Here is a 13,747-nt window from a genome sequence, read left to right on the forward strand (position 1 = left end):
AATTGCTATAGTTCTAAGAAGACCTTTGAGTTCTTACTACCAAGGAGTCCCAACAGGTATGTTCTGTTAGTTGAGCAAAAGAAGTTTTTAAGAAAGTTTACACAAAATTATCAGAAAAGTTTCGGGGTTTTGGTAGATGTCTAGTACCTGAGCATTACGTGTTTCCTCTCTTCTCCCACTGAGGCTTCTCCTAATTAAGTCATTACTAGAAGGTCTTTTCTCCCCTGACCCACTCATTATTCCACACTGGGTATTTTTGTTTCTATCTAGAAAGCATGTTTTGGGGACAGGGAGTGGGAATCTATCCGTCTGATTTTTTTTTTTTTTTTGATTATGCATGTCAGTGTTGATTGTTGGGAACTTTTATCAATGTAACCATTTGAAATAGCTGAATATCTTTTGAAAAAAGGCTGGTAAAAGAAAGAAAGCTCACCATTGCATTTTATTGATTTAATTTCCTTTATAAAACCTGAAAAATTGTACAAAAATAAAGTAACCAGAGACCAGCCTCAATGATGATCGCAGACACAGAAAATCAAAACAAAATCTTAGCAAATAGAATTCCACAATGTATGAAACGGTAACCAACTTGAATTTATGCCAGGGGTGCAAGACTGGTTCAGAATGAAGGAATTCCCTCAACAGTGTTACATCAGCAGATAAATGGAAAAAGAAAATGTGTGATCGGATCAGCAGATATCGATTAGGCATTTGATAAAAGTATAGTAACAATTTCTAATAAGTAGAAAAGGGAAATATGCTTAAATATGTTAGATTACTTTCTAAGAATCAGTACCAAATATTATTCTAAACAATGAAACACTGCAGCCATTTAATTTAAACTCAAAACTAAGCAGGGATGCTCACTTACTCAGTAATGTCACAGAGAAAATAAGACCAACAAAAAAGAGGAATGGTATAAATATTGGAAATGAAGCTTAACTCTCTTTTTTGCTAGTTATGTGATTGTGTAACAATCACAGAAGCTTGGTAAGATTGCTCAATACAGCCAGCATAAATGACTATTAAAGGCAAATTTTTTTCTCTATGCTTGAAATAAGCACCTAACTACAGAAATGGGAGACATGTTCTATTTAAAAGAGTGGCAGAAATGATAAAATTCCTAAGAACACATTTAATGAGAAAAATGGTTACTTATATGAAGAAAGTGATATAATCTTATTAAAGGAAGTATTAGTAGAACTGAACAATACTGTTTTCTTTGGACAAACTATCATAAGTATGTCAGTTCTGTAACAATTAATGTATTTAATGCAGTTCCATCTTGAATTTCAATAGAGTTGTTTGTAGAATAGATAAATTATCTTAAAGTTCATAGAGAAAAAGAAACGTCTGTGAACAGCCAAACAAGTTTTTTGTTTGCTTGTTTTTAATTCTTATTGGATCATAGTTGATATACAATGTTGTGTTGGTTTCAGGTGTATAGAAAAATGAATCAGTTATACATATACATATATCCACTCTTTTTTAGGCTCTTTTCCCGTATAGGCCATTACAGAGTATTACAGTATTGAGTAGCGTTCCCTGTGTGTAGGTTCTTATTGGTTAACTGTTTTATATATAGTACTGTGAATATGTCAATCCCAAGCTTCCAATTTATCCCTCCCCCCCGCCCTTCCCCCTGATAACCATGTTTGTTTTCTACATCTGTAACTCTATTTCTCTCTTGTAGATAAGTTCATTTGTACCCTTTTTTTAGATTCCACATATAAGTGATATCACATGATATTTGTCTTTCTCTGTTTGACTGACTTCAGTCAGTATGGCAGTCTCTAAGTCCATGCCATACGTTTTTTAAATTTATTTCATTTACTTACTTATTTTAAAATATTTATTTATTTTGGCTGCTCCAGGGCTTAGTTGAGGTACGCGGGACCTTCACTGCAGCCTGTAGTATGTGGGTTCTTAGTTGCGGCATGCACATGGGATCTAGTTGTCCAACCAGGGATCAAACCCAGGCCCCCTGCCTTGAGAGTATGGAGTCCTGCCCAGTGGACCACCAGGGAAGTCCCCCAACAAGTTGCTTTTAAAAAGCCTTGCCAGGTACCAGAACATAGCGTAGAGTCAGTGCAATCAGATTATTGTCACATCGACCTGGGAATTGTTCAGCCAGAGTAGATAATCCACAAATAGATCTCATTTCATATGCACATTTAATAACCACCTCCCCCCCCCATTTATTTTTTTATTTTTTTATTTTTATTTTTTATTTTTTTTCCCCCCCATTTTTTTACTTCGGTGAGAAGAGGATGGGTTGGTCAATGAATATTGCTGTGAAAGCTAGGTATCCATCTGAAGGAAATCTGGTTGAACCCTGGGGCAACATACCACACGCATATGCAATTACAATTGGTTTAAAGATTGAAATGTAATAAAATTATACAGTCTTAGAAAAGAAAGCTATGTGACAAAAGAAATACTTTACATATATAAAAATGTAGAATTTCTGTACGCTAAAGATACTATACACAGTTTGGACAAAGTTTTAAAAAATCTTTCAACAACTGACAGATAAACAGTTGATATGTAACATACAATGAGCACTTTTAAACTGACAAGGAAAAGACATGCAGTCCATCAGAAAACTTGGCAAAGGATGTGAATGAGCAATTGATGGAAGCACGAGTCCAAGTACCCAAGAAACATAGCAAGCGATGCTAAAGCCCACTAACAGTGAGTGAAATTCAGATTCTGCTGGTGTGGTTTGCTGAAGGGAGTCATTGACCACAGGAGGCCTGGGGCTCTCCTATCTGAGGCACAAGGGTGGTTTCTGTAGCCATGGGATTCCCTTTATGACTTTATGACCTTTAAAATTTTTCCTGATGAATAGTGTTGACTTTTACAATTCTTAACATTTTTTAAAGATTTTTAATCTTTGTTGTATTATTACACTTTTTTATTGTGCCTCATGTTTTCTTACTTTGAGTTAACTTCACTGTAGGGTTATTTTCTCTGTAACTTAGTTTTTTCTTGTGGACACAGTGTGTATGTGGCTAATTGAAAAGATGGCTAATGATGGCATTTTAATTGGAGTAGCTGGCCTTTTTTTTTTTTTTTTTTAAGAGAACTTTATTATTTTTTTCGCTGTGTTGGGTCTTTGTTGCTGTGTGTGGGGCTTTCTCTAGTTGCAGCAAGCAGGGGCTACTCTTCGTTGTGGTGCACGGGCTTCTTATTGGGTGGGCTTCTCTTGTTGTGGAGCACAGGCTCTAGGCCCACGGGCTTCAGTAGTTGCAGCACTCAGGCTCAGTAGTTGTGGCTCTTGGGCTTTAGAGCGCAGGCTCAGTAGTTGCGGTGCACGGGCTTAGTTGCTCTGTGGCATGTGGGATCTTCCTGGACCAGAGATTCAACCCGTGTCCCCTGCATTGGCAGGTGGATTCGTAACCACTGCATTACCAGAGAAGTCCCATGGCGTAGCTGGTCTTAACACTTGAAGTTTCAATTAAAACTTTTCTTAAGATAGGTTTAAAAAATAAATCTGCACGCCTTTAAAATCTAGACTTCAACAGATGAAATCTGAATGAACATTTTTTCGTGCAGAAGAGGTTAAATCATGAATACGCACAGTTTCAGTTTGGAAAATGTGGTTTCTAGTTGCAAGTACAAACCCCATTCTTCCTTTTGCTTACTCTTCTTTGAGAGAAATGCTTTATGTAATAAATAGCTCATTGAAAGTTGACTTGACCATTTGTTTGAATACCACTTTCAAATAGTGCATTTGTAAGCTTATTTAATTAATTTTTAGAGCTTTAAAAGTATGCTAGTATTATAGTATAGTAGAGCACAGCATGTCACATCCCCATGGTGAGGTTTGTAGAACCCCACAGAGGAGCTGTTGCAATATAATCAAGTATCTAGAAATAAACTCTGTTTCTAAATAGTTTTTTCCCCCAATAGGTTTATTGTCACATAATTTGCATAACAGAATTCACAGTTTTAAAGTGTATAGTTAAGTGGTTTTTAGTCTGTTCAGAATTGTGCAACCATTACCACTATCCAATGTAGAACAGTTTCATCTCTCCAGAAAGAAACCCCATTTGATGTCCATAGTATATATCCTGACATTCAGACTGAAAATTATCTTGTGTATCATGTAAGTAAAGAGTAACGCAATAAAATATTTCCTATTCATATAAAACCTTGTCAGTTTTTCCCTACAGCTTGGTAAACAAGTTTTGTTTTTGTTTTGTTTCGTTTTCCCCGGGACCAAGGGAGCTGATTATTTAGTTCTTGTGTGGGTGGGAGTGGTGGTTTGGGAAAGGTTCTTTTAAGGTCACAGTCATTCTAAGCCCATATTGTTGGTTTGCAGGGCACTCGCTGATATGAATAATGATGGAAGGATGGATCAAGTGGAGTTTTCCATAGCGATGAAGCTCATCAAACTGAAGCTGCAAGGGTATCAGCTCCCCTCCACACTTCCCCCTGTCATGAAACAGCCACCAATTACTATTTCTCGTGCACCAGCGTTCGGTGAGTCTGAAAAGGAACCGGTTCCTATACTTCATTACGTGTTTTTAAAATAAATATTTCCTTTCTCCCCACCACCCTCGGTGTGTAGCACTGTGAAATTCTAGGAGGTATTCTGTCTGAAAAATGATGGCCCTGTGTAGAAAGATAGTGATGGAAGGGAGGAAGCTTGGTCACATTCTAACCCTGCGATGAGAGTAATCAGATGAGAGCAGAGGTGTAGGTTGTCAGGGAAAAAGGAACACACTGGCAGTGTCCTGCTGCATCTTCTGTCTCTTTCTTGCTTTTACTGGGTTCAAGACCTTTCACATTGTCACATGCTTTTGGCTTTCCGTTTCCAGAGTATCTTTGTGTTTCCTTGTGCTCCTTTTGTTTATGGTGTCAAGAAATATGTATTTTTATTCAAAGTATTGAGGCACTTGGCCACGTTAAGTTTTTTGGTTTTTGTTTTTTTAATTTTTTGGCAGTGCCATGTGGCATGTGGGATCTTCGTTCCCTGACCAGGGATCGAACCTGCGCCCCCTGCATTGGAAGTGTTTGTTAACCACTGGACCGCCAGGGAAGTCCTAAGTTATTTCCTAGAACAAAATGCCAGGAAAAAAAAAATCCATTATTATCCCCATGTAAAACATAGTTCCATAAAAAGCTATCTTTCAGTCAGATGTTTGTGTTAAAAATTAAACAGTAATTAGTCGACTAAGATCACCAACAGTTCTGATTTCTCCTCTGTTCTCACCCTAGACTTTAATTATTTAGGCTGATTTAAAGATTACAGTGATCAGATCCAACAGTTGATTCATAGGAAAATTCTTAGACAGTTTAAACAAAACACAAAATTGTGACTGGAGTTTCCTCCTGTCTCTTCATCCTGATATATCTGATGATGGGATGAAGTGAAGGAGATTTGGGAGGGGGCCGTCAGTAGTTATTCAGGTTGTCTCTGGTACAGTTAGTGATAAGCTGAGATAAATAAATGCTATGCTTTTACTTAATAGGTTCACTATTAAACTATGCATTGCGTTTCTTTTGGTAAGGTTGAGCCACACGTCTGGATGTTTTAAGGGGAAAGGTACAGGTTTGGGGTTAGGCAAGTAGGACAGTGATCTGAGAGAAGAAGGAAGAACTCAAGAAGTCACGTGAGAGCAAGGGAAGAGCGGAGGAGAGCCGTGCCGAAGGCTCAAGGAACCAGGGCCCCTGTTCATCTTGTCTATTGTGTGTTCTCAGTTCCACGAGTTGAATAAATAAGCAGCTTATTTAAAAGTGGAAGTTGCTCTGAATCTCTGAAGAGCCCTGTAGACAACATTTGGTCGTAACCCAAAACAACTAAAGGGTGTTTGGTGTTCTTTTGGCCTCCCTTCCGGGGCTGCAAGAGGAAACCTCGGAGTGGAGAAAGGGTCAGATAACCACAGGCATCCCATTTCCTCTTTTTCTCTCAAACCCGGGTGTCAGTAATTCTTCCCGTGACATGTAATATGTCTTCTCTTATTCCATCCTGCTTTGGGAATTTCAGCTCTAGGGATATTGCCAATTTATTTTCAGGAGGGGTGGCCTCACTGCCCAGAGAGTTTTATAGTCACCTGAGTAACCTGCCCCGGCCTCTGAGGGAAGCTGGGATTTCTTAGTTGCCCTCCTGCTAGTCAGACCGTAGCTCTTTGCCTCGGCTTCTCCACTGCCTTCCCTCCCCTCATTCTCCTCACGTCAACCTTCTCAGTATACTGTTTTCAGGAGGATAAATCATGAGGGAATAACACAAAATAAAGAGAAGTTAAAAGTACATGGTCCTAATCCACTTTGCCCAAGTTAACTGAAAGATCTAGCCTTTACCAAGGTAATTTTTTCTTCTTATACTTCTTCTGGTTACTTGAAAACATAATTTATTATTATTATTATTATTGGCCACGCAGCATGGCATGAGGGATCTTAGTTCCCCAACCAGGGATGGAACCTGTGCCCTCTGCAGTGGAAGCGTGGAGTCTTAACCAGTGGACCACCAGGGAAGTCCCTGTTTTCATCATTTTCTAATTAATATTAGACATTATCTGACCATGGATTTCCTACCCCATGGTCTGTCTTCACATACAGTATTTTTTTTGGTCACAAGAGTAACCCTGAAAGTGTGCAGAGATTACTGGCCCTCTTATGCAAACGGGAGAACTGAGTTCCCAAGAAGTTGAACAGTTTGTTTCTGAAAGGGAGGCAGAGTCTGTTCAAACTCGGCTTTCCTAAAGGCTCTTGGTTTCCTTCTTTTCTTCTCTCCCCCCACCTTCATTATCACCAAATCATCAGGGCAGCATGGGGCGTTGTCACTCTTCCGAGGTGAATGCAGGTGTTAGCACACTGGCATTAAGGCTGGCAAGGGGTTGAATAACCGTTTTGTTAAAAAGAGGAAAATGGGGTGCAGTGACATTGTGATTTGTCTAAGGGTACCCAGCTGTGTTCAAGGACATTCTGTGAGTGTGCCTCTTCCCTCAGTGTATTTCTCTTACTTTGGACTCAGTCGTTTCAGGGGGAGGTTGCTGTGGCTGTCTTTGTTTTTGCCAGAGTCCATGGTTTTATTAGGTCAAACCAATCAATGTTTTTAAGCCTTGACTGTGTGTCTTGGTTGCTGGGAACGTGGTGGTGAGCAAGACATCATGGCTGCTGTTGCTGTGCAGCTTGTTTCCAAGTTGGGGGAAGTAAACAAATAGATAAATAATTCCATGAAACAGGAAGCTATGATAGAGACACATTAGGACCAAGTGGTTAGGGGAGAATTTTCCGAGGAGCTAACTTAGGCATGCGAGCCACGTGAGGGGAGAAGACCCACCCCAGGCAAAAGCAACAGGTCCTAAGGCAAAGCTTGGTGTGTGGGAGGAACAAAACTGAAAAGCATCGTAGCTGAAGTATCCTTAGTCCTTAAGGTCAGGGAGGGGAATAAGGCAGGAGCCAGGTGGTTTGCGGCCTGATAAGACCACTAAAGAGTTAGCATTTTTTTCTGAGTGCAGTTGAAAGTTTTTAAGCAGAGCTTGTGACATGGTTGATAGACACTTAGAAAAAAATAATCTGTGTTATCTGAGGACTATTTTGTTTTTGTTTTGTATATATATAGTCAACAAATATATAGTCATTTGTGTTATCTGAAGACTGGATTGCAGGGGGACAAGAGTAGAATCAGGGAAATCAGTAAGGAGGCTTTTTCCATAGGCAAGAGATTATGGTAATTTAGATGTGGGTGGTGATAGTCACTGTGGAAGGTAGGGTAGACTAGGATTCATGATGCCCTGCATTGTGGAGGAAAAGTAAATCAGATTTTGACTGTATTAAGTTTGAGGGGCCTCGTTGATCTCCAAGTCGAGGTGTTAAAGAGGCAGATGAGTCTGTATGTCTGCAACTCAGGAGGGGTCCGTCCGCTCCAGGGGATTTGAGTGTGGATGTTCTTGAAAGCCCTGGGACTGGATACAGTATCAGAGAGGAAGCTGTGAGAGAATTTCAGTCTTAAATGGAACCAGAGGATATAAAATGGAGAATCTCCTGCATGGGTCCTCAGGAGAATGAAACTGAAGGCCTGAGTGACTGAGCAGGCATTTATGAACGTCGAAACTGACCCGTTGACTAATGAACATCCACCAGAGTCTCTCCTCCTCCTCAAGCCAGTGAACTTTCTTTTTGGACTCTAGCTGAACCCCTCTTTGTGATCCTTGCCCATAAATCCAGCCCACCCCAAAGCTCAAAGAACTCACTTGTAGCCTGCCACAGTTGGCATGTCCAGAATTGCGGTTCTTCTGCAATTGTTACATAAACTCAGTTTCTGGTCATTCGTTTGCCTCAGTTTTTCTCTTTACTTAGGTTGACAGAGTAGAAGCTAGAGTAGGCAGAAGACGTAGGACCACGCTTTGGCAATCTCTGGCATTTAAAGATCTAGTAAAAGGGAAGAAGCCAGAAACAGGGTGAAGTGGGAGGAGGCTGGTGTCCTAGTAGCCAAGGAAAAGTGTTTCAAGGGGGCAGTGCTCCATTGTTTGAGTTGCTTCTTCTGAGAGACTGAGTAAGGATAGGACAGAAAAGGGATTGGATCTGACAAGATGAGCTTGGGCCTGACCTTGAGCGGTTTCCTTGGAGTGGTAGGGACAGAAGCCTGCTGGAGGCTTGGACGAGGGGAGAGTTTAAGTGTAAGGGGGAGCATGTCAGCTGGAGGATGGTGTGTTTAAGGTGGGAAGTGCGCCCGCATTTTTAGAGTAGAGGGGGAAATTCAGTGGTTGAGGAGAAGAGGGGGAAATTTCAAGAATTACGACTTAGCTCTGTCAAGAGGGATGGTGTCTAAAACACAGCCTCTGGTAGATGTGTTTATTTAGACGTATTCAGAAAATACTCATTCTTTCAGAAAAGGCAGTCAGTTGGTAAAAGGATGATAGATAGTCTTCGCGGTGGCAATTTAGGAGCTGAATAGGTAACTTAAAATGGAAAAGTTATGACGTCAGAGAATAAGAAGACCTGTGGGACTTCCCAGGTGGTCCAGTGGGTGAGACTCTGAGCTTCTAATGCAGGGGGCCCAGGGTTGATCCCACATGCCACAGCTGAGACCTGGTGCAGCCAAAATAATACACAAACAATAAATTTTTTTTTAAAAAAGAGCTTGCCCCCATAGCCCCTCTTTAGAAAAGAAAGAAGACGACGATGTGCAAGATCTGGTCCCTGTAAACACTCAACACTGACCCAACGAGGCTGCCTTTGGGGACAGGCTCCCACACCGAGGAGAAGTGACGGAGTGGAATAAAAGTTAAGCAGTGATACAGAGACAGAAGGAGGAGAGGGTCAGACCGGAGGAGGGGAGGAGAGCGAGCCTGGATATCCCAGGAAGCAAGGCTCACATCAGAACCAGCAACAGGCAGTATCAGGGAAGGTCAGGTCCCACACACGGTTATTATTAGAAGAAAGAGGATGGAGAGCCGAGTCACACCCCTGTGGACGGTGACAGCGCACCAGTAACTATTTCAAAACAAGCCGAAAGGCACTAAGAAAATGTTACAAGTCATGAAAGATGGACATAGATCAGAATTTTAAAACCTCAGAAAGCAGGTGACCACTCAGGAAAGAATGGAACATAAGAGAAAAAGTCATTTCAGAAATGAAGAGTGAGCTGGAAGCAACACGAGAGACTGTCTGAAGGGAAACAGAAGGTAAAAAGAGGAAGATTCAAATATTAAAAGGCAATGTAAAAAGAGATACAAAGAATTTGAGAAAACGTGGTGAATGCTGAAGGCAAAGAGAATTGAATAGATGGTTAACTGGAATCTCTAAAGAAGAAAAGCAAAAGCAAGGGAACGGAACAAATGATAAAAGACTAGTACAAGACAGCTTTCTTGACACAAAAGGTTTGAAACTAAAAATTTGAATAAGTATAGCATGTGCCCGAGAGTATCGACCTGGAGAGATCAACACTAAGACACATTCTAGTAAAACAAAACATCATTTGGGCGAAGAAAAAGAAAGCACATGGCTAAGGAGAAGGAAAATCAGAATATCTTCAGACTTTTCTGCAGCAGTGCTTCATGCCAGGAGGAAACAGAGTGACATATTTAGGATTCTCAAGGAAAGAAGCAGCCGAGAATTCTGTGTCCAGAAAAACCACACCAACCAATTTTCCAGCTCTCTGGACTCTAACTTTATATCTTATAATTAAATTCAATACTGAGGCCAACTCTGGTAGCGTCAGATTCTACGTGTTTAAGGGCTCAGTCCCACAAGACTGCCCTCACTCAGGACTGGAGTCACAAGTAATGGCCCTGGGGTTCCCATGCTTCTGTCTGACTTAACTACAAAGTCAGAAGCTCCCACAAACCCTTCACCCCCTTTCTATAATTTGCTAGAACAGCTCACAAAACTTCAGGAAACATTTACTTACATTTGCTGGTTTGTTGTAAAGGATACTATAAAGTTTACAGATGAACAGGCAGATGGAGAGGTGCGTAGGGTGAGGTCTCGAAGGGGCCTGAGTGCGGGAGCTTCCGTCCCCATGGAGTTGGCGTGCGCCACCCTCCCAGCACTTGGATTTGTTCACCAGCCCAGAAGCTCTCTAAACCTTGTCGTGTAGGAGCTGTTATGGAGGTTTCATTATGTAGACATAATTACCCTTTTTTTTTTTTAACTTTTTTATATTGGAGTCTAGTTGAGTAACAATGTTGTGATAGTTTCAGGTGTACAGCAAAGTGATTCATTTGTACATATACATGTAGCTATTCTTAGTTCCACCCCTCTAATCATGTGGTGGTCTTTCCTGTGACCAGCTCCCATCCTGCAGCTATTTAAAGGCCCCCAGCCATCAGTCACCTCATCAGACACAAAAACACACTCTTACCACTCCAGAGATTCCAAGGATCTTAAAAGCTCTATGTCAGGAACCAGGGACTGAGACCAAATATTTTGGTAAAAGATGTTCCTATCAGTCAGGAAATTAAAAGGGTTTTAGGATCACTGCCAGGAATCAGGACCTGGGGACAAAGACAAGATATATATTTCTTATTATATCATCATATCACAAGCTAGGACAGAGAAACAAAAGAGAATAGAAACATTTATTTTAGTTCTATCATTTCTTCATTTTTGGGTTAGAATACTTCTGTAAAGAGAAACTTTCTCATCAAATGTTTGATTACTCTGAGGTTCAGTATATAAAGGAAAGGCAGGGTAAATGTTTGATTTGTTTTCTGCCTTTATTTACTAGTTTTCAAAATAAATAGATTTCCTATGGTGACCAATTAGGATTAAAAAAAAAGTCATTGTGAATTTATGAATTGCTTTCTCCCTGGTGGCTTTCAGTCCACTGCAGTTATTATTCTTATTGGTCCTCAACGTTGGCCAGTAGATCCCTCTTTAAGCTGGGTCTTGTGCCCTTTTAATATGATCTTTGACAGTTTTTAGTACTCTACAAAATGATTCATCTGAATTCATCTTTTAAATGAATATTACATTACAATGGGAAAGAGCTTTTCTTCTCCATGCAGTCCTGGATTAACTGTCATTCAATGTTGAGATGTGGCTCCATGTGCGTCTTGTCGGATTTTTCCCTTCCTAGGTATGGGCGCTATCGCCAGCATGCCGCCGCTGACCGGTGTCGCTCCAGTGCCAATGAGTTCCATTCCTGTCGTGGGAATGTCACCCCCCCTAGTTTCCTCTGTTCCTGCAGCAGGAGTGCCTCCCCTGGCTAATGGGGCGCCCCCCGTCATACAGCCTCTGTCTGCATTCGCTCATCCCGGTACGTGACCTGCTGAAGCCACGGGCTCAACTTTTACATGTGTTTTACTCTTCACTCTTGCTAAGTCTTCTGTTTTCACATTCTGATTATACTTAAATGGTATTTTATTCCAGAAGAAATCACCTTTTTTTTTTTTCTTTTCATTTAATGTCTCATTTTTGGAATGAGCTAGGCTAGAGAGAGGGAAAGGAGAGTGAAATTATGAAGCCTTTCGGTGTCATTGTTACACTAAGGTGAACTCAACAGCTAAAAACCAAGAGCATAATTTCCCTTCAAGGGCTTGAGAACAGCTCAAGTTTGAACAGTATTCGAACACTTTTTATTTCCATGTATCAGTTTTTCTACTTTTCTTCAGCTGCCCTGAATTGCTAATAAACAAGCCAATCCATTAGGAGTGGAATTATGTGGGAGGAAAAAAAAAGAACCTTGCCATTTTTTTTTTTTTTGAGGAGATGGATTGAATCAGGCATGGAGGGGGAAAGAAGTCTATTGAATGACTACATATATTAAGGTTGTAGTATTACATGCTTGCTTAGTTGAACAAAAGGATTAAAAAGTTCCTGGCTTAATTAATTTCATTTTGAGACTTTATTCAAAGTCTTTTTCCTTTTAGTTAAAGAAAAGCGTAGATGGTAGATATACATAGGCTTGTTCTAACAAATCTGAATGGATTCATATCAGTAATGAAAGTTTTTGGGGGGGAGGTGTGTGTATGTGGTGGTGGTGGTGGTGATGATTTTAAGTTCACATCCAGACAGTAGGCTTGGTACTAGCTATTTTGTTTTAATTTTTATTGGAATATAGTTGCTTTACTGTTTGCTTGCTTGTTTGTTTTTTTAAGTACTTTGGATATGTCTGAGTAAATTCAATAGTGATTGACAGTGTAGGTTTGAGCCTTATATCTGCCTGGGCCCCTGGATTTATTACATCTGTCAGTATGTGTCTCTGAGTTAATAGCCATGGAACCTAGACGGGCCTCTTGTTTTTAAGATGTTCTTGTCACATGTAGTTTATCTTTCATAGGAGGCCATGACTACAGGTGTGATGGCAGCTGAGAAAGAGCTTGGGATTATTTTTCCACTAGTAGCAGTGAATCCACTCACCTAATCTTGTTTTCTTTTGTGGCGAATGTTGCAAGACTGTTGGCAAGGTTGAGGGGAATGCTGGCTAAGGCTCAGAGTTTTCCTCCTGACACACAGCTAACCAGCCTGAATGAGACTCAGACACAAAAGCTGGCCCTCCCTGGCATCATGTGTCATCTGGCCAGGACAAGTCTGTGACTTCTCAGCTCTTACATCTGGAACTAATACTTCAGCTCCTTCAGTGAAGTTAAGAATATGCCAGCTATCTATTTAAGCTGTTACTTTTTAAACTGTTGGAACAGATCCTATAAAATGTGATACTAAGTGTTTAATGAAGAGTCACATTTTATGAATGTAAACATTACTACCTAGTAAGTTGATTTTCTGAAGGAACAAGTAAAACGTTTCTGGCTAGAGGGCAGAAAGCAAGGAGGGAATAACTCTTTTTGAGTCCAGAATGGTAAGAAGGGAGGAATAATTTCTGCCTCAGCTTTGATGACTATGCATTTTAATTTTTATAAATAGGGAAACATTTCTTGTTTTTGTGAAATTAAAATGATTCAACATTTATTTATTTTTACAGCAGCCACATTGCCAAAGAGTTCTTCCTTTAGTAGATCTGGTCCAGGGTCACAGTTAAACACTAAACTACAGAAGGCACAATCATTTGATGTGGCTAGGTAAGTTTGCTTGTTTTTAAATGGGCAGTTTGGTTAAAGCCATTATCTGACTGACTTATAAATTTGAAAGTCAATTAGCTATGTGATCTTTGTCTTCTTTTATTTTGCAGAGTGCTAATTTTCTTAATTCTGGATAATGTTACTTACTAAGTTTTATTATTGTCGTAGAGATAGCAGAAGCAAGGACACTACTTTTCCTTTAAAAACTTTGCATGTTGATTTTTTTTAAGGAGAATGATAGATAGTAGTAAATGTTTAAAAAAATAGAACTC

General features: G+C 40.2%; 1 protein-coding gene across 4 annotated transcripts in view; it reads left to right on the top strand.

Moving 5' to 3' along the window:
- ITSN1 (intersectin 1) overlaps window positions 1–13,747 on the top strand; it is a 200,873-nt gene that overhangs the window by 67,588 nt on the left and 119,538 nt on the right. For all 4 annotated transcript variants that reach the window (XR_009047657.1, XM_057696296.1, XM_057696297.1 and 1 more), the window contains 3 exons: window positions 4,328–4,488; window positions 11,534–11,713; window positions 13,379–13,475. Coding sequence is in view for 3 of the 4 variants with exons in the window: in XM_057696296.1 (XP_057552279.1) it covers window positions 4,328–4,488; window positions 11,534–11,713; window positions 13,379–13,475 (438 nt within the window). In the remaining variant the exon portion in view is untranslated. The remainder of the gene's footprint in view (window positions 1–4,327; window positions 4,489–11,533; window positions 11,714–13,378; window positions 13,476–13,747) is intronic.

Source organism: Hippopotamus amphibius, chromosome 10 (assembly GCF_030028045.1).
Source record: "Hippopotamus amphibius kiboko isolate mHipAmp2 chromosome 10, mHipAmp2.hap2, whole genome shotgun sequence".
NCBI classification, from domain to species: Eukaryota; Metazoa; Chordata; class Mammalia; order Artiodactyla; family Hippopotamidae; genus Hippopotamus; species Hippopotamus amphibius.